Raw genomic sequence first — 21,682 nt, 5'->3', positions numbered from 1 at the left:
AAACAAACAACAAAACAAAAGGATATATTCACAAAACTATTCCTCCAAGTTGCATCATTGACCTCTCATGATATACCTCTAACTTTACCTTCCATATATAATCAGCACATGCAGATTTATTAATTAAACATTATCTTATGTGTGTGTTGTTTCATATGAGACCATATATATAAAATGTGGTTTCTAGAGATTCTTAGAGTCACATGGATTAAATTAAATTACAAGAAGAAAAATAAAATGCGAGGGACAAAGTAGTACTAGTCTAGTTTTAGTAGATCATATGTGTGAGGAGGACCCATATTCTCTCTCTCTCTCTCTCACTCTCACTCTGCAAACCCTTTATAACACTTCATACCCCCACCTCTCTCTATTGTATATTTTTTACATCCCTATATGCAACCTCTATATATATATCAATACCCACTCTAATCGATTACTTAAAGCTATTGATGGTAAAATTTGTTATGTTTTTTTCTCTATTCTTAAGATATGTTGGTTTAGTGATGAATTTAATGTCTCGAGATACAAACTTTAATTTATGCGGATCTTTTGTTATCAAGATACATGTTAGACTTATAACAAATCCACCAAATCATGAGATCATTGTTCTTCAAACAACTTTCAAATTAAACTTGATCGATTTTTAGCTATCAGAATGCCGAAATCAATAACATTGAATAATCAGCTAAGTTTTTGTATATGAGAGAGGAACTATACACACTCCAAGTACGAGACTAGTTTCCTCTTTTGGAAAAGAATAGGACCTCTATTTTCGAACCCTAATCCCGATATTAGGGTCGTCATGACATTAATATTTTTGTTTTAAATATGAAGACATTAGTTTGGTGATAAAGCCTAGATGCTTCACTTTAGTGAATTACTAAATTCCCACCACTAACCACAATCATAACTTGGACCAAAACATAATAATCTGAGGGATCTTGAAAGTATTCCAAAGGTTAATATTACCACACAAATAATTTTTCTTATTATTTCTCATTTACAATTGCATATGAATTTTCACAGTCTAATTCATCATGAAAATTAAAAGCGTTCCAAGAGAGAACGAGTCATCCCCAACTAGTAGCCTAAGATATGAAAATACAACATTAGTCTGAGTTAAACTATATAAGTATCGAACCATTTTGAGTTCTTAGACCAAGAATCTACTAACGTCATCTGATAATATATATTATTGATTCCGGCAAAAAATATATATTTGTTATTCAAATTTGTGCGAAAACTAAGTAAGAAGAAGACACTATTCCAATGTCTCAATCGGTTGTCACTTCCAATAATATATACTCTAACACAAGTAACTGTTGGTATGATACTAACCCTAGCTATAGCTTCAAAAATCTTTGGACCCCCTCATAGTTTTTTTTTCCATTACAAAAGTTCTGATTTTACTAAACCTATTTAAACTTGACTTGAGTTCACATGAAATCGCTTGACTTTTACTGATCTTCCTGTCTCTACTTTGCTACTGTGTGGTCTCAAGACTTTATTCAAGTTCATATTAATTATTTTTGATCGATTTAATCAAACTTCAGAATTATTTTGCAATTAACTGCTGTCGAATTTAAGATGTGAAGATTTTTTTTTGGGTCACGACGTACGAACACGGTGAACATAACAAGTATTACATCCACAAAATTACTATTAACAATTATTTCTTTAATCATCATATTCCAAATCAGGTTTTGTTGTAATATTCAACTAAAGTCGAGATTGATAGAGATGTTTAGGGTTTGTTGAGGCTCCGGCCATCAGTGTGATGACAGGTATATATAGAGAGATCAGAGGGATATATATATACACAAATTGATGCTTGATTAGTTAGCTTAGGGTTGATTTTGGGACTGTTAGGGAATATTGTTATCATTGAATGCATGAAGAAAATTCACAAAAGCTAAAGTTAAACAAATTAATCTAATGGGAGACAAAAGTGAGCACAGTGAAATGATATTACTATTATTCTTGAGATGAAATGTCATAGTCATTCTTTAAGGGACATACCCTCTCCTCCTCTTCCTGTTTATTAATTGTTCATTTGTTATTATTACACTTTGTCTTTTGCTCTTTCTTCTTCTTCTCCACTAAAAAATTTCTCTATTTTTTTTCCCTTTTATTTGTTTGTTTGGTTTCTTTAAATTCTCATCTTCTATACAAATCTTTCTCAATTCTTCTTGAAATTAGGGTTTCCCTTTCTTTGAGAGGGCTAAAACCCTAATATCTCTCTCTTTGACTAAAGAGTTAAGCCTACTCTATCTACTTTGGAAGCGAAATTCAAAGGGTAAGAAAAAAAGCCCTTGAAAGAGGAAGAAAGATACAAGATCCTCAAAGAACATAAAGATCTAAAGGCAGGTATATATATAAATCTATACATATACGCTTTAATTTGATGTATTTATCTAAAATAAATCCTAGATTTATGCATAGCTTCCTTTCATCAAAGACGTAGTCAATTTCTAATCTATGTTTTTATTTTCTATGTTCTACGTGCTATTGCTTATATATGTGTGTATCTACGCATTTTCACTTTCATCGTTCTGTCACTTTCTTTTGAATTTCTACTCTAATAAAGACTTAAAAAAGGTGATCTAATTGTAGCACATAAGACAAAGATATGTAAACACATGTGTAACAAACCTTCATCATAATATGTTATCTCTTTGAATTGGAATTATAACTAAGGCCAGATCTAAAGTTTATATACATATATACATCCAAATTAGTATAGACTTAAGGTCAGTAGTGGAATTGCTTCATCTCCACAAGGGAAATGAGGGATAGGAGGGAAAGCGAAGGAGAGGGAAAGATTTTAACTAACTGATTTACTAAAGACAACTTTGAAATTCCCATGACCAAGTTTAATTTTGGGGCATACAAATAGAATTTAAAGAATGGGTTCCCTTTCTTAAGTTAATTAGTTTATTTTTAACAAATCTAGGGTTGAAGAGAGAGATCGGAAGATGAAGAAGATGATAGAGCACATAAGGGCATGCACAATTTAATTAGAATGAAAAAAATGTTTGATTTGGGTAATATATGTCGTATATATATATATATGTATCGAACAAAAAAAAAGTATAATTTATATGTAGAATTCATATAAATACTAGAGGGATGATACACAATCATCTGAATCTGACATTTAAAAAAAAACTAATTTGACTTTTTTTTTGTCCAGGGAGTTTCGGTACAAACACTTCACTCTCATATAGTTTGAATTTAGTCTTCAACTGATCCACATGTATGTCGTCTTATATACGTTAGAAATAAAAGTGTGTGTGGGTACTCTGTTACGCAAATTCTAATAAATTAGCTAAATTTTCTGGATTCTACTTTTAATCATTGTCTCCTTAATTCTGGAGGGAACTTAAGAAGCTATATAGATCAGACCAGGATTCCTAAATTTATATATTATTTATATAATTTGAAAAATTCTAGCAAATTTAATTTATGTCAATAAGGTTTATTTAAGAAAAATATTCAGAGACTAGAGTTTTAATTTTAACCTTTTAAATGATAGCTTAGTTCATTGGGAAAACACATTATGTGATACCAAAGTAACTAATAGTTTCCAGCATGTCCTGGAGAATCTCGTGTTCTTAACATGTTTATTATTAAATCTTCAATTTGGTTTTAGATTTTTGTAAATATATATAGTATACATGATTTTCGTTTCCTTAGATTGGATGTTGGACATACATATTAACGTGTGTATATATATATATATATATATATATATATATATATATATATATATATATATATATATATATATATATGTGTGTGTGTGTGTGTATGTATGTATATGGTGATATAGATATTTGCAGACACAAATAAATATATAATCATAAAACGTACACATGCATATATACAATGAAAGAAAAATTAAAAACGTAGAAAGGGTTATCATGAAAGACGTAGAAATTCTTTTTTTTGTTATAAAGACGTAGAAATTCAACAAAAAAAAGGGAAAAATATAATTTAAGTTTAGCAAACCATTCTAATTTAAGTTTCAAGAAGATGAGTTATATGAAAAGAAACACAACTTGTAAACGAAATCTTGGAGTTTAGCAAATTCAGCTTATATATATATATGTAGAAGTGTCTGTGACAGTTTAAATGCGTATTTAACTTTTTTATCATGTGCTAAATGTTTTTTTAACTTAATATTAGGTGTAATTAAGAAACCAAAGAAAAAAAAAACAAATGGCGTCATCATCAAACTCATACAACTCACCATGCGCGGCGTGCAAGTTTCTTCGCCGGAAATGCATGCCGGGATGCATATTCGCGCCATATTTTCCACCGGAGGAGCCACACAAATTCGCCAACGTCCACAAAATCTTCGGAGCAAGCAACGTCACGAAGCTCCTCAATGAGCTCCTCCCTCACCAACGTGAAGATGCAGTCAACTCTTTAGCCTACGAGGCCGAGGCACGTGTCCGTGACCCTGTCTATGGCTGCGTTGGAGCCATCTCTTATCTCCAGAGACAAGTCCATAGGCTTCAAAAGGAGCTCGACGCTGCTAATGCTGACTTGGCACATTATGGTTTGTCTACGTCAGCCGGCGGAACACCTGGCAACGTCGTGGACTTGGTTTTCCAGCCTCAGCCGCTTCAGTCGCAGCAACCACCTCCGCTGAATCCTGTTTATCGGTTTTCAGGGGCGAATCCGGTGATGAATCAGCTGCCACGTGGCACCGGAGGGTCGTATGGGACTTTTCTTCCTTGGAACAATGGTCATGATCAGCAAGGAGGTAACATGTGAGTGTTTATAACTTATGTGTACTCATCCTCTCATCTCTCTCTTTCTATATATTTATGAGAGTGTGTGTGTGTGGTACGAATACTACTATATTATTTATTTAATGCATGGACTGTGTGGTACGAATGTTTTATTTATGAATTTCCTGTCGAAGTATAAATGCATGGACTGTTCTTGTTTATTTATGATATGCTATATACATTATTGTTTTTGATTATTTTTCGTTTGGTATTATACAACGTCTAAGCTAGGATGTAGTTATGTTGGTCATTTTAGGCTAACAACAAACAGGATAGCTCTACAAAAAAAGACAAACAGAATACTTATTTTCTTTTGATTTTGTAAAATTATAAGTACCTAAGATGATATTCTACCCGTTTCATTCTAATTACTGTATTTTAAAAAATTTATAACGGAAATATCGATTTTAGTAAGGTTAATATTTCCTAGTTTTTTTTTTTGGTTTTTTACTATTACTGAATATCCAGAATTTTGTTCCATGTGATTTGTGAAGCAAGGTATTCATTTATCATGAAACGGAAAAGTGTTTTCCTAGTGGCTTTGGTGGATTATATTAGTATTTCATCAAAATTTATAAATAATATATATGGTGCTGATTGTTATTTGCCTTGGTGGGTTCAATACCTAAACTAGGATGGTGGTTGGCGTGGATGCATGTTTGAGAGAAGTTAATAATTGAGGGATACTGTTTTATTATATATATTAGTTTAACTTCTTTAACTATATATATCGTAGAAAAAAAATGTGAATGATATAGAAGTGGTACTCATGGTATGATTGTTTACGTGATATATATGTATCTATTTAAGTGTGTGTATATGTAATGTATATTATTAGTTATGTATAAAAAAAATTGACGGGTAGAGCGACGGCTAGGCATGTGGATTACGAAGTTTCCTTTTCTCTTTATAAATAATATATAGTTTTGGTTATAAATTTGTTGACAAAATATATATATATATATATATATATAGTTTAGGTTATTAATATATTACTGTGGGTGCAGCCTATCCGTCATATAAAATATGATCGTCATAAAATGTTAATGCATGAAATTATTAATGATAATTACTATGGAATTCTTCTTCTTCCTTTTTTAATCTGATTATGGAGTCATCATGTGAAAAATTTTGTATACCAAATATAGTCCAAGTCATGAGTAGTGAAATTGAAGTAGCAATATATACAAAAAGGGACAATTTTGGGATTTAAATTCCGTACAAAAACAAAAGTATGTTTGTCACATAGTCCCTTTTTTTTTTGTCAACATTTTGTTTTATTTGCAATACAAGAAAGTGAGCATTTTGGAACTAAAAATGCTGTTATACAGTATACTGTATGTAAGAATATGGGGTGATTAATGACACCGTATCCCGTATGTATTCATTTATTTTTCGTAAACCTACTTGGATGCCTATTTTTTTGGTCTATACGTACATAACTACATAAGGCAAACCTTATACTATAATTTAAGTCGAAAGTTTAGTATATATAAATCATCCAAACTTGTGAATTGCAATAATTAACACTTAGTGGTATAAGTAAGCATAATTTGTCCCCCAAAAAATATTCATAATTAATTTGTCAAAAGATATATATTATACTAACATCCGTTTCTTTTGCCAAATCTAGTTAAATTTAACATGCGTAGTTTAACATGTAATTCTATATTTCAATCTTAAGCCCATAATTACCACTCTTTTTATCTAGGCCCAAACAAATACATTCACCATATCCAAAACTAGAACAACTCTTTGCCATTTTTTTTTCAATCCCATTCATTTATATATTCTGTAAGTTTTCATATTAGTTTGAGACTTTGAGCTTGAGGTGATATGCTAATTAGAGAGGCATACAGTTTTGAAAGTATCTCTAGCTAGAGACAGCTATACTCGTTAAACATCTAACAAAGACACGTTAAATAAAAAGTAATAAATGTGTTTAAAGAAAAAAGAATAACATAGCCCATGCATGGGAAATAAATGAATTTAATTAGCTGCAACGAGGAACTATGTATATCATCAGAATAAAGGTTCATGCTCTTATATTTGGACAAAAAAAAAGGAAGATAAAAAAGGTTTAATGAAAAAATTATCTTACAGCGGAATAGTGGATATGTTCTTGTATCAGATATATAATTATGCATCAAACCGATATATATGTAAAAATTATATATTATTTAAATGTTGGAAAAGGACTTTTGGATATTGTCGCGGAGAAAATAATAGGAAACTCATCGAGAATCCATCAAACCCATCAATCAATCGATGTCTTTAAAGACGTGAAAAGGAAGCAAACTCTGAGTTTCTGCCTTTGAGCTAAACTACAAAAACCAAACAAGACATTTTCTTTTTACATTGTGCATTGCGGGTCCGATCCTTTGCTACTTTTTACAATTATAATTCATCAAAAACTTAATATATACATATATCTGTATATATACACATATATCTAAAAACAAATAGAAATTTAGTTTCGACTAGAGTCAAAAATTCGAAGTCCGAGGATTAAAATCAATCTTTTCATACCCAATGGTTTTCAGATTAGTCCTACTTTGTGTTGGTCCGGACCTCGCTATTGTTAGTTTTTTTTTTTTTTTTTTCAGTCATCATCTAAAATTTTGGATCATGATGGGACCAATTCTAAGTTGTTTTGATGGAGTTAATGTAAAACATTAACATAAAATTATCTTGACAATGTCAAACGGAATGGAACATTTTTTTGGTCCGAACGGATTAGAGCTCGAGATAGATTATTCTGCTTGTTGTACACATATATAAATTCAGTTATTAAAAATATGGAAATAGTTGTATCATATATAAATATTTTTTTTTTGTTGTATAACTTTCACGAGAAATTACATATATAAAATAGATGAGCTTCCATGTTTTTTAGTTGCCTTTGTAGTAGTTGGTGCATTTGATCATATATATATGATCATTAGTCTTTTTATAAAAAAATAAAATAAAGAAAGAATGATCTTTAATCTTCCAATGATTGGTTTGCAAGAATATTAGGATTCAATAATGATAGAACAATAAATTAATAACGTTATAACCGCCGACCATTGTCTCGATAGATTCTAATAATAGTGGGTTGAGATTTGGATTTCGAATATGCCTCCTTTTAGTTCCACTTTATCTAGTAGTATAATTCTTTCACAATCATAATTTATAGTATTTCTAGATTTAAGACTGATTAAACAAAATTTTAAAGAGTGGTTGTTCTGAAAAAAAAAAAAAAACAAAATGTTAAGAGTATATATAAAGATTATTATTTTTTGGTTGCAAACTGGTATTTTCTCTCCATATAGATTTTCTGGTTACAAAACTATTATTTCCTTTATATATTCCATACTTAGTAGTGGATGTCAGATCAGTAAGTTCTTTTCACTTAAGTTTTGTTTGAGAATTTGACTCAACTAAGGAAATATATGTCTTTATCAAAAAAAAAAAACTAAGGAAATATATGAGAATGTGAAGGCATACATACATACTCCTTTCTGTAGTTTGACTGTTCCCAAAAATACGTAAAACTTTGGTAAACTGATAACTAAAATAAATGCTCACTCAAGTGTTAATTTTTAATTTGATAAATAATTTTGTGAATACCTGAAAAGAGTTATCAGACGATTTATAGTATCAAACAAAAGTCGGTATCAACAACTGCTAACACTAACCTGGTGCATGAAAATGTTAATATATGTGTTCTTTATCAGTTATTTAGAGTAACTATATATTGGTGGTATATTAAAATAACATTACTCCACTTACTTATTAGTCCACTAAAGTATTGTTGTTGTTGTTGTTGCTATTTATATGCATGCCTTTGAAAGGAAATCATGGCAACAATTATTGAGAACTCTTTTGTCAATCATAAGCACTATTCAGGATTCATTAGATCTGAATTCCCAACTATTTCAGCCATCGTGTCATACGAATAGATTATACTGAAAATGGAAAATATAATAATAATCATGATTGTTAAAGCCGCATGCATTGAACAGAACCACAAAAATGATTGATTGATAGATGGATACATACGAGAATCTGAGGATTTGAAAGAGGTCCAGTTAGATTTCTGAAAAAGAATACATGAAGTGTGTTTCCATGTATAATAATTTAAATTTGATTAGCAGTTTCTTTGTCTTAAGCAGAAAGGAGAGATGATAATGATTATCGATTAATAGAGTTTTGTTTGACTAATCTTTTGACTAAATTATACTAATGAAAAGGCAAATATTCTCAGTTGAGTTGCATTACTGAATCCAACCGACACACTTGACGAAATTCACATGGAATTAAAAATTAGGCTGATGTTGATGTTAAGACTTTTATGCCAAAGCAAATTTGTTTAGAAAAGGATCTGAAATTATTTTGAAAACGGTTCTGAAAAGTATCCATAATTATAATTTTTGAAATATCTCTACACTCGCATATCTTCCATCCCTTTAATCTTCATCCTGCATTATTTGTCACCATATATTACAAACCATGTCAATTTTACTATTACACAAGACACACACACACATACATACATGCTATATACATTCAAAGAAACAGTTTAAAGAGAAAGAGATTTACTGCGAGTGTGAAGTCGAGTGAAAGGTATTTGTAGATGAAGGATGCTCGCATTTGGCCATGCACTCTTTAAAACATTTTGACGTGAACTCTGGATCGCGGCATGTGATTTCACATTTGAATACACACAAATGATCTACTGCTTCTGTTCCAATTACAGCCAAAACGATCATCATCATCATCACCACCACACTCAATTTCTTCTCCATTTCTCTTCTTAATTTGAAAACTTTATGTATATAATATGATATATAATGCTTATATTTATTCAGTGGAAACCGAAGTTTTCTCTATTTATTAAGACAAAATCACCAATCCTTTGACCCTGATTTGTGAAGAGTTTTAAGACTTTAAAAGCATTTAAAAGTCTTAGCTCTGATTGGGAGAGACTTTAAAGACTTTTTAAAGACTTTAAAATTAATTTAAAGTCATGCTTTCTTTGCTTTATTATTTTAACAGGCTTAAAAGTCTAACTGCCCATTTTTTTATTTTATACGTACAAATTTTTAAAATCACAAATGTGAGACTTTTTTGGCTGAAAAAATAAATAATAATAAAAGTGTAGTTATTTTTTCTCTTTCTTATTTTTCATGATGATTAAAACATTTTTTTCAATCTATGTATAATTCATCACAAATATACTATAATTTATTAAAAAATAGATTTTTTTATTTTTGTTATTTTGAGATCTATTTTTCATAATTATTTTTGCCTCAACAACCATTATAACACATCATCAATTATGTCATATCTTTATATTTTTTAATTTGTTGAAAATATTTATCTATTCATTTATATGAGTTTTTGTATTTTTCAAAAAAAAATCTTTTTAATAAAATTCATTATGTTGCCATATAGATTTATTCTTAGCATGATTTATATTTATGAAAAATATACAATAAAAATAATAGTTATGTTAAAGTTTTAACAGTTAAAGTTTCTACAACAGAAGCCTCTACAGTCAAAGTCTTTACAGTCAAAGTATTTACAGTCAAAGCATCTACAGCCACAAGTAACAGCCGTTACCAATCAGGACATTTATTTGCCAATCAGGACATTTATTTGCTAATCAGACTTTTATGATTTTTCTATTTTTTAAAGTTTCAACAGCCACTTTAATTTTTTCCTTATTTATTTCCTTCTCTTTTTAAACCTTCAAAATGACGCTTTAAAATTAATAAATTTTTTAAAAATTTTTTTTCTTCCTCTATCATAATTAAAAACACTCTATAAATTTATATATTTTTTTGCACAAACTTTTTTTTACAGATTAATTATCAGCATTTTTTTCCTTTCTTTTAACATCCACTTCTTTTCACAAATTTATTATTTTTATCATTTTTTAATATTTTCTTACAATTTTGTTATTAATAAAATTACAGTCACAGCTTTAAATTTTTTTTTTTAACAATCAGATTTTAACAGTTAAAGTATTTACAGCCAAACTTTCTGCAGTCAAATTTTATACAATCAAAATTTTACAGTTAAAGTCTCTACAGCCTAAAATAATAGTTGTTACCAATCGGGTTGTTAACTTTGAAAATTGACGGTAGAACTCTTAACAATCTCATATGGAAGTGAATATTTTTTGACTGGCTATTTCAAAGAGAGAATATGACGACCAATAATAACCATATAAGAAAGGATATTGACCGGATGCGATCATACCAGCACTAATGCACCAGATTCCATCAGAACTCTGCAGTTAAACATGTTTGGGCAAGAGTAGTACTAGTATGGGTGACTTCCCGGGAAGTCCTCGTGTTGCATCCATCCCTCTTTAAAAGTTAGTTAAAAAAAAATAAAAAATCGGTTCCGGAATTCAACACATCACCGTTTAATCTACAGTGAGCCATTACATATTGGGCCAATAAATGGGCCGTACTAATTACAAGAACCTTTTAACCTTGTTCGTTAACCGCAGCGTTAAGGTCTGGACAAAATACCCGGATTCGAAGATCTGATCCGAACCCGATCAAAAAAACCCGATCTGAACCCGTATCCGAAATTGTAAGATACCCGAACGGGTTCTAAATCTCTAAATCCGAAAACTCGAACCCGAATCCGATCCAAACCAAAATCCGAACGGGTATCCGAATATACCCATATTATTAATATTTAGTAGTAATATATTAGTAATATTTATAATTTTAATAATAAAAGTGTCCAAAATATTCAGATTTTTAGATATTTTCGATAATTTGAAGTATTTAAACTGTTTATTAGTAAACTTGGGTTAAAAATACTCTAAATTTTCAGATATACTGTGTATTATTAAATAATTTAGACTAAATTAGATACTAAAATTTTGAGTTTTGTGAACTTCGGGTACTCCGAATCCGAACCCGAAATACCCGAACCAAACCCGATCCGAACCCGAAGTCTAGAAATACCCGAACAGGTCCTATACATCTAAATCCGAAAACCCGAAACCGATCCGAATCCGATCCGAACCCGAACGGGTACCCGAATACCCAAGCCTAAGAGGAAGTTTCTAAAGTGAATTAGAGAGTCTCTTTTGTTCTTCACCTGTCGTTATCAACTTTACCGGCGACTTTGATCGGAGGAGGTTCTTCACCGGTGGTAGCGACGAAAAGTTCTAGAGAGTTGGGGGAAATGGGAATAGAGATTATAGGTCAAATTGAGAAAATCAATGCTAAAGATTTGAGTTATGACGCTTTTGCGGAGAGTTAGTTAGGCTGATGTTGATGTTAATTAAGACTTTTATTCCAAAGCAAAAATGTTTAGAAACGATCTGAAATTATTTTAAACATTTTTTTTGTGGTTTGTTAGAAAATTTAAAATAAATTTATGTTACTTTTGGGTTTTGATAAACTAAAATAAAGGAATGACGTTACAAAAAAAAAGAACTAAAGAAACGATACTAACTATAAAAAAACGTCTCTGAATTAATTTTTTTTACGTTTTATGCGAATAATAACTTTTGCCGAAAAGAAAATAATTACTAACACCAAACTGATTCAAAGGAAATTATTTTCTAACTGTTTAGAAATATTACAAAATAGTAAATCAGTGTGAATATTAGAAAAAAGTTAGATGAAAGAAACCTAACAACAAGTTGTTGTCAGAAGTCTTTAAATTAACATCTGCTTGATCCATTACGGAAGTAAACAGAAAGCTTTCACCTTAATCGCTTAGCCAACAAGTAGGTTGAGCAATGTTATAAACTCTTACGAGAGTTCCATAACATTAAACTATATATATACACTCACAAACAACAATCAAATCAGAAAGGAACTTACATTGTTCGAAGGGTAAGCTGAGATACTTATTATATTGGTAACGTCCTTAAGGCGATAGCTAGGATCTGGGAAATACTACTCTCTACGTTAAAATGATCCTCTATCATGTTGCTGATTTTGTAATTTGCGAAAAATCTTGGATTCCTTGTTTTGTGAACCAAACATGCATGTGTTCGCGTTCCTCAAATTTAACATAAGTGGAGAGCAAATGCAGAGATGCTTGAAGTTTTCTGATAAAGATTTTCTGAATGTATTTACAACTCAGAAAAGTCACATACAAGTTTGGTGTTAGAATTTCCTTCATAAATATTTTATTCATGCGCGTGGAAAAGTCATCTCCGATCCGTAGTGCAATCTGAATGAAAATTCACGAGACTTATTTTTTGTTTTGTTTTATATATTTTATTTCTAACTCTGTTGCTTAGATGCATATCTATGTTCGCCAACAGTCCAACTAATGTGTCGCCAACAGTCCAACTAATGTGTAACTCTTTAAATTTGTAAAATAATAATAAGTTACAGAAAAAAACATTTGTGTTTCTCATTTACTGATTTGCAAGTTTACGACAAATCATTTTTTTGCAAATCAGCAGATGTCGCGCTATGTTCTCCGAATTTATAATACTTGTTCATCCCATATAATTTTCTGCATGAATATGAGAAATCTTGTTTTTTATTATTATTAAATCTTGTTATATATATATATATATGTTTTCTTAAACACACAGAAAGAAAAGTACGTGAAAGATTGCTGTCAAAAAACAAAAAAAGTAAGTGAAAGATTCAATCATGAAAAATTTGGAAAACTTTCTCAATGCTTTGATTCTTCAATCACTCTAGTCTTCACCCTGCATCATCACCATAAAAACCATGCAATTAATTTCATTAAACATTATATACACACATAATATGGTGATAGACACACACGAATGCTATATATATAGAAGAGAGAGAGAGAGAGAGAGAGAGTTACTGCAGAAGGGGAAGTAGAGTGAAAGGTATTTGCAGGTGGAGAGCATTTCCTTCGTACACAGTCCGTGTAACATTCCCGAAAGTAAAAGTAATGTTGACCACTGTTGCAGAAAGATCTACATTCCTCTTCACATGGGATCTCGCATTCCCTTTCTACACATAGTTTGTAGCATCCTGGCAGTAGCGGACCCAAGATTAAAATTTAGGAAGGTCAATTACAGGAAAAAAATATTAATATGACATATTGGGGGTTCGAACTCGGGTTTGGGGAGGTCAGCAGTACTAAATTTACTATCTGTGCTATTGAAATTTTACGTAAACACATGTAAAAACTAACTATTTAATTAGTTACCCAGGTCAGGTGATCCACCTTCCTCCTGAGTGGATCCGCCGTTGATGGAGGGTATACCGCATGATAATTGACAATTCAGTTCACATATATTCTGCTTTTCCTCCCATGGCAACCATCACTACTACCAAAACCAACATCATCACAACAGTACTCCACTTGTTCTCCATTTCTCTCTTCTTATTTTTTATTTTGGTTCAAAAGTTATTCGTATATATATGATGGAAAGCTCTCACTCGATGTATATATACAATATAAAGATGGAATGACCAAATCTTTTGTATTCTTTCCGTTACATGTCATGTAATTACTATGACGAGCCTTATTTATTATTGTAGCAAGTCATTTATTTGTGAAGCGTTCAAACTTTGAGTAGCGTACAAAATGCATATGGAAACATAAAACTATCATTTTGCATTTTGTAAGTTTTTTAGATCAGACTGATCACCTGATTTTGCCTTGTTCTTTGTCGTCTCGTTCTATTAGTTAAAATTAAAAGCAATGAACCTAGAAGAGGTACTTACGATCCCATGTATGAAAGATAACAATAAATCCAATAAATAAAGAGTAGACCAGTATCAAATAAAAAGGCTCACACTTTATAAAAGAGTACGACTAAATCCTAAAATTGGGGATATCATCATAATTTATTGTCATTGTCAAACCTGACTAGACAAACTCAGCAATTTTGTTTTACCGGTGTTATACCGATAGTGATACTAGCTAGTACCACAAAAAGAATGACCTGATGATGGGGTTCTTCTCCAAGATCGATCACAACAAAGACAACCATATCTAAGATACAAACTAAATTACACAAATTTTAAACAAACCTAGAAGAATACAAATGGTCGGACACAACCGAGCCGAGATTCTTCTTGACTACGAAAATTAAGACTTCATCTGAAAGAGAACCAATATAGTCGAACATGTGGACATGAAGAGTGAAACCACGTGGCGGCAAGCACACCACCACTGTTTCTCCAAAAATACTTTGTTTAAAATTGAAATATGATAATATCACTTAAAATATTTGTTCATCGATCCCATTTTCACATGAATCTAAAGAAACTTAATATTATTATTAATATTCATCTTATTATAGATATCCGTTTACATGTAGAAGAAAAAAAAGAAAAGAAAACGTAAAGTATCCATAACTAGAATCTTTTTGAACAATCTTCTCTACACTCGCATTTCTTCCATCCCTTTGGTCTTCATCCTGCATTATATGTCACCATATATTACAAAAAACCATGTCAATTTTACTATTACACAAGACACACACACACACACATACATACATGCATATATATACATTGAAAGATATAGTTTAAAGAGAAAGAGATTTACTGCGAGTGTGAAGTTGAGTGAAAGGTATTTGTAGATGAAGATTGACGGATGCATTTGGCCATACACTCTTTAAAGCAGATTGACGTGAACTCTGGATCGCGGCATGTGATTTCACATTTGAATGTACACAAATGATTTATTGCTTCTGTTCCAATTACAGCCAAAACGATCATCATCATCATCACCACCACACTCAATTTCTTCTCCATTTCTCTTCTTAATTTGAAAACTTTATGTATATAATATGATATATAATGCTTATATTTACTCAGTGGGAACGAAGTTTTCTCTATTTATAAAGACAAAATCACCAACCCTCTTTATCTTCATTCTGTTAACTTTCGTAAACTTCTATATATGTCAGTCAAGCCATTAAAATGGTAACTTTGAAAATTGACTGTAGAACTCTTAACAAACGCATATGGAAGTGACAATTTTTTGACTGGCTATTTCAAAGAAAGGATATTCGAATCTTTTTAGTATAGATATAAAATTGACCCACCCGGTTCCGGAATTCAACAGGTCACCGTTTAACCTACAGTGAGCCATTACATATTGGGCCAATAAATGGGCTGTACCAATTACAAGAACCTTTTTAACCTTGTTCGTTAACCGCAGCGTTTTAGGATAATTTTTAACTAAACACCGCGTTTTACTTTTGTCGAGGAAGTTTCTAAGTGAGTTAGAGAGTCTCTTTTTGTTCTTCACCTGTTGTTATCAACTTTACCGGCGACTTTGATCGGAGGTTCTTCACCGGTGGTAGCGACGAAAAATTCTAGAGAGTTGGGGGTAATGGGAATACAGATTATAGGTCAAATTGAGAAAATCAATGGTAAAGATTTGAGTTACGACGCTTTTGCGGAGAGATACTTAGCCAAGAACCAGCCAGTAGTAATCTCCGGTCTCACTGACGATTGGAGAGCTCGTGAAGATTGGGTTTGTAAGAATGGAAACCCTAATCTCCACTTCATTGCCACTCACTTCGGAAAATCTAAAGTCCAGGTAAAAGGTTCATGCTTTCATAAGACTATTAGTACTTTGGTTAGCTTTAGCTCCCATAATAAAAATTGAATCTTTTTTGGTTTTGGGAATGAATTGTTTGTTCATTGACTTGGTGGTGTGTGTTATCTACAGGTTGCAGATTGTGATACGAGAGAATTCACAGATCAGAAAAGATTAGAAATGTCTGTTAGTGACTTTGTGGAGCAATGGGCCAATGATTCTATCAAGGAATCTGTCTTGTATCTGAAAGATTGGCACTTTGTCAAGGTGCATATCCGAGGTCACGGTTGTTACTTTCTCTTTAGCTTAAGTGAATCAAAGAGATTGCTTTATATATGTAAATCAATGTGAGAGTTGATTGTTCTGAATGCAGGAGTATCCACACTATACAGCCTACCAAACGCCGCTGATGTTTTCTGATGATTGGCTTAATATCTATCTAGACAATTACCATATGCATAAGGATAGAGATAATTTTCAGAAGTATGATCAAATTAGCTGCTCTGATTATCGGTTTGTTTATATGGGTGGAAAAGGTCTGAGTAAGATCAGACGAACTGTTTGTGTTGTTGTTGTCTGTTTGAGTGTTTTGGCCTTTGGAGAAAGCTGATAATTTCTGAACTCTTTTGCCTACAGGATCTTGGACACCTCTACACGCTGATGTATTTAGATCTTATAGTTGGTCAGCTAATGTTTGTGGTAAAAAAAGATGGCTTTTTCTTCCTCCTCCTCAAAGTCATCTTGTTTATGACAGGCAAGTGTTTTTTTATCCTATAGGTCATGTAACCTTTCTGTGAATTGTCTGTGATCCACATTTCTTCACTCATGTGTTGTTAGCCTTATAGTTAGATGATTTTTTTCAGGTACATGAAGAATTGTGTTTATAACATCTTTGAAGAGGTGAATGAAACTAAATTCCCCGGTTTTAAGAAGGTAAAATCAGCTGGTCTGACTCTTACCCTCAATCTCTAAGCTCGTCTTTCACCACGTGTTTATTTACATTTTATGGTTTGCATTCAGACCACCTGGCTTGAGTGCATTCAAGAACCCGGTGAAGTTATCTTTGTTCCCAGTGGATGGCATCATCAAGTATATAACTTGGTATCTCTCTCTTTCCCTCTTTCTCCTTTCCTCTCAATGTATGTACAACAACATTGTTTTCTTGAATTTTCTCGAATAATTTTTTACAGGAAGACACGATATCTATAAACCACAATTGGCTCAATGGATACAACCTATCTTGGGTGGTAATGACTTTGCGACTTGTGTTTCTAATTATCTATACAAGGAAATATGAAAATGAACTAAAATAGGAAGTACTCATGTGAATGTATGCTTGAGTTTCAGTGGGATCTACTGTGGAAGGACTACAAGGACACTGAAGAGTCAATAGAAGACGTCAGAGACATATGTGAAGATTTCGAAGCTATTTGCCAGCGTAATCTTGCTGCCAACACAGGTTCATGCGTGATTTTATCTCCTTTTCGTAATTTGATTGTTAGTTGGAGCTCTACATTTCTTTCTGAGATCTTTCTAGTGAAAATTTTCTATATCTTTGAGATATTTAAAGCAGAGATTACATCTATCTGTGTAGGATGTTTGGAGAACTCACTGTGCAATAGTGTCATAGTGAATAAGTGTTGACTGCATGTATTCTTATGAGTGTATAATCGAACAGTAGAGATTCAAGAATATCCTTGAGAGTTTTGGATATATCATATATGAACATGATGATCCTTATTTTGACAGCTTCTCTTCTATTATCATCTACAGGAATGAATTTGAATGACTTTTTCCTCTTCATGTCACGGTTCTCTTTGGGCAACATGGTTCTCCTGCAGTCTTACTCTGACAAACACAAAACCCTGAAGTCGTGTTCATCAGCAATGGCACAGAATCTGTTATTGAATCTCTCGACTATAAAGAAAACCATGCTGATGATGATAGCTGCAGGCGGCGTAACTGCAAAGGAAGTGTATCTGGACTTGCGAGAAACACTGGAGAATCCACAGTTTCTCAGTTTGGTCAGAGACATGGGAAGAACTTATGCAATGGTTCACATGGAAGAAGAGGATCAGGTACTCTCTTCGGAAGAGTTATTACAAAAACTCAGTTGTTTTGCAGATCCAAAGATGCATATATGTTCTCCAAAATATCTTGTTGAACTGATAAATCATCATAATCATTTTTTCTCTCATCTCTTAGCATAAATTGTAAATATGAACTGTGAAAAAAATGTAGAAGAAGGAAATATCTATATCATCATCACTTTCACTTACTTGGTCTCCATATCTTCTTTGGCCTTGACATTTATATGTTTCTACACACGTTCAATGGAATGAGTAATATTTGTTTGTTTCTCTAGATTTATGAGGTATTGAGAGGTACTATTTTTTATGCGATGTTCAAACGTGGCTATACGAATTTGCATATACAGAACCATGCAAAAGATAAACTATATAAAGAGTAGAGAATTGACTAATTTTCTTTTTCTATTTGTAATGAAATCAAAAGGTAAGTCGACAATAATTTTTCAATCTAAAAATTTTATAAACCCTGTGACAAAAAAACAAATAAAACATAATTATTCTTTTCAATGAGATTTTTTTTTAAAATATGATCAATCTCCGGAATTGGTAACTAGATTCATTTCTTACAATCTAACCATCAAAATTGTTAAACTATTAATTTGATTATAGTAAAGGTTTATAATAAACTAATAATTCAATCATCTAACTATTTTGTTGTACTATTTATATTAATTTTTATGAATATAAAAAATTAAATAAATCATTGAAGTGAATATTACATTTTTATGGGAAACAAGATCAAATAAAACTTTAAATTTTCGAAACATTAAAACATTTTTAGTTTTCGTAAAAAAAAATTGTCAAGTGCAATGACATTTTGAATTTTTGTTAAAACAGTTTGCCGCAAAATAAACCGAATATTTTTCCTCTATTTACGTTTAGCATATGTGTTTAAATTAGCGAAAAAACAATCCATCTCTTAACATTATTCCCATAGAGCTAGAAAACGATCATCATATATTCATTTCATTAGTTTTCAATCAAAAGTAATTGCAAACAAACAATCCAAGGTTGCCCATTAGTTATTACAACACACAGATATATATAATATAAAACACTAGATTTTCAATCAAAAGTGGTAGATTTGTTCTTCAGAATACCTTGTTAAGTTGATATAAGATCATATGTAAATCAATTCAAAATAAAATTATTATAAGCAAAATTATTATTTGGGATTTAAGGTGTCAAATTTGTTTGAAATGGTTTACTCAAATTTGTACTCACCGTGTCAAATTTTCACGGAGATGTAAGTTTACTCAAAAAAATTTTCTTTTGTTCAAATTTACTTCTAATTTTTGAAAAACAAAAATCTGTTTTCTATTTAAAATTTTCAATGACTATTCAAATATATTTAAAATTTTATCAAAAAATAACTACCACAATAATCATAATAATAAGATATTTGAATAGTCATTAGAATTTTTAAATAGGAGACAGATTTTTTGTTTTCAAAATTTAAATTGGTGAATAAATTTAAAATTGTGTACAAAATTTTATTTATTTTTAAGATTATTGTGATAATTAATGTTTTAAATATACTTGAATTGTCATTAGATTTTGTAAATCATAGAATAAGTTTTGCATTTCAAAGAGTTAAATAGATAAATAAGTTTTTAATAGTTTGTGAAACGTAATTTACTTTAATAATAAAATATCTTATAAAAATGATAATTAAATAATTAACTATATTTTCTGGTTTTAATAGTTGAATAATTCTTGCAGTTTTTAAAACTAATAGAAAGAAACTTTATTATATTCTAATGACATATTTATGTAAATAATAATGAAATAAATATTTCCTTATATATTTTAGTGGCACATTCAATAAATTGAAAGACTTGTTTTTGTAAATATGTTTATCTTGAGATGTTAACTGTAATTAAATTTTCAAATCGTTCTAGCGACGACACATCAACATTTTCAATAAAGTGCTTCTCTATTAATATATAGGGGATATGTAATACTTGTTCATCCCATGAATTTGAGAAACCATTTGGCTGGCTATAGCCTGCTAATTGATCTTATCGAATTTTCTTTTACATATATAAAAAGAAAACAGTTACATGATGACAAGCCTTGAACCACCCTGATTTATTTCATTCTCTATATCCCCCAAATAACTTGTATTTCAATATTATAAACCTTGTCCATTTCGCTACAAATAGAGATAACCTAGATAAAAACAAAGACACAGAGGTACAAACAAGACTTCATGTGCGTACTTATAGTCATTTAATATCTGTATGATGGTTTCAGGTGGATAGTTGCATTTCTCGACCAGACACCAATTATGGCAGATCTTTCTTGTGAACCTTGAAATGCCGCTATACTGGACCACACAGTTCGATTCACATGATCCGTCGTCTGCCTCTACTTCCATGGCTACCATCACCACCAAAATCATCATCATCATCACCAAATTCCTCTCCATATCTCTTGTTTCTTCTTTGGCCTTATTTTATGTATTCAATGGACGTTAATTATACATGTATATATGTATGTATAACTTGACCGAACCTTTATTGGTGTTCTTACTGATGGTACACGTATGAGGCATATTTATGGCAAGCCATTTGTTTTTGCATTTCTCATGTTGGACTAATTCATATATTTGCGAAATGGTATAGACATAAATTGAAGTTGAATTTTGAGTGATATATATATCGAATGAAGTAGCTAAGTTATTTCGTAGAAATAGTTGGGATAATTTCATACGCAAACAATCAAAGACTCTTGACTCTTTTACGAAGCATAAAACATTTCAAGTTTTCGGACAAAAAACGTTTTGTCAAGTACAATGACGTTTTGAAATTTTTGTAAAATAGTTTTGCCGCGAAAAAACAGAATATTTTTCTTCTATTTAAGATTATTATATGTGTTTAAATTAGCAAAATATTTTTTTTCACAAACAATCATATTTTTTAAATATCCTGTGACAAGAAAACAAAATGTAAACAAATAAAATATAATTGATTCTTTTTATTTAATGAGATTATTTATTAAAAAAAAAACAAAACCAATCCGGAATTTGTTAACTAGATTCATTTTTTACAATCTTATCATCAAATTTGTTTATATTAATTTGATTATAGTAAACTATTAATTCAGTTGTCTAATTATTTTGTTGTTTTACTATTTACGTTAAAATTGTGATGAATATAAAAATAAAAACCATTGAAGTGAATATTATATCTTCATGGTAAAACAATCAAATAAAAATGTACATTTCTGAAGCGTAAAACATTTCAAGTTTTCGGGGGTAAAAGTTTTGCC

At 31.0% G+C, this 21,682-nt stretch overlaps 3 protein-coding genes, 1 long non-coding RNA gene and 1 pseudogene across 9 annotated transcripts; 3 read left to right on the top strand and 2 right to left on the bottom strand.

The window, feature by feature from the left end:
* Positions 1-2,047: 2,047 nt before the first annotated feature.
* On the top strand, positions 2,048-4,988 carry LOC104740803 (protein LATERAL ORGAN BOUNDARIES). Of its 2 annotated transcripts, none has more exons than XM_010461518.2 (2): positions 2,048-2,363; positions 4,189-4,988. In XM_010461518.2, exon 2 carries the CDS (start codon positions 4,222-4,224, stop codon positions 4,780-4,782), a length of 561 nt encoding a protein of 186 aa, XP_010459820.2. In that variant the 5' UTR covers positions 2,048-2,363; positions 4,189-4,221; the 3' UTR covers positions 4,783-4,988. The 2 variants fall into 2 exon arrangements, with proteins under 2 accessions (XP_010459820.2, XP_010459810.2); XM_010461508.2 differs by having other exon boundaries at positions 2,048-2,367.
* Positions 4,989-9,027: 4,039 nt separating this feature from the next.
* LOC109127520 (uncharacterized) lies at positions 9,028-9,769 on the bottom strand. The gene is made up of 2 exons (XR_002034090.2): positions 9,384-9,769; positions 9,028-9,262 (listed from the first exon to the last, which is right to left on the bottom strand). It is a non-coding gene; the product is annotated as an uncharacterized LOC109127520 (long non-coding RNA).
* Positions 9,770-11,034: 1,265 nt separating this feature from the next.
* Positions 11,035-11,153, top strand: LOC147949327 (5S ribosomal RNA; annotated as a pseudogene).
* Positions 11,154-13,479: 2,326 nt separating this feature from the next.
* Positions 13,480-14,134, bottom strand: LOC147949326 (uncharacterized). Its single transcript, XM_087470788.1, has 4 exons — positions 14,052-14,134; positions 13,908-13,915; positions 13,617-13,789; positions 13,480-13,491 (listed from the first exon to the last, which is right to left on the bottom strand). The coding sequence occupies exons 1-4, from the start codon at positions 14,132-14,134 to the stop codon at positions 13,480-13,482; spliced, it is 276 nt and encodes a 91-aa protein (XP_087326914.1).
* A 1,807-nt stretch (positions 14,135-15,941) lies between these two features.
* Positions 15,942-18,597, top strand: LOC104740796 (arginine-specific demethylase JMJ20). Of its 5 annotated transcripts, none has more exons than XM_010461495.3 (9): positions 15,942-16,319; positions 16,452-16,586; positions 16,693-16,855; positions 16,956-17,073; positions 17,183-17,252; positions 17,340-17,420; positions 17,510-17,566; positions 17,667-17,778; positions 18,093-18,597. In XM_010461495.3, exons 1-9 carry the CDS (start codon positions 16,110-16,112, stop codon positions 18,527-18,529), a joined length of 1,383 nt encoding a protein of 460 aa, XP_010459797.1. In that variant the 5' UTR covers positions 15,942-16,109; the 3' UTR covers positions 18,530-18,597. The 5 variants fall into 5 exon arrangements, with proteins under 5 accessions (XP_010459797.1, XP_087347776.1, XP_087347778.1 ...); XM_087491650.1 differs by having other exon boundaries at positions 15,954-16,319; positions 16,452-16,599; XM_087491652.1 differs by having other exon boundaries at positions 15,978-16,319; positions 16,452-16,605.
* The last annotated feature ends 3,085 nt before the right edge of the window (positions 18,598-21,682 follow it).

This window comes from Camelina sativa, chromosome 2 (assembly GCF_030686135.1).
Source record: "Camelina sativa cultivar CO46 ecotype springtype chromosome 2, ASM3068613v1".
Lineage (NCBI taxonomy): Eukaryota > Viridiplantae > Streptophyta > Magnoliopsida > Brassicales > Brassicaceae > Camelina > Camelina sativa.
Note: the sequence above shows the minus strand (reverse complement) of the source record. Positions and strands in the feature narration are given on the sequence as shown.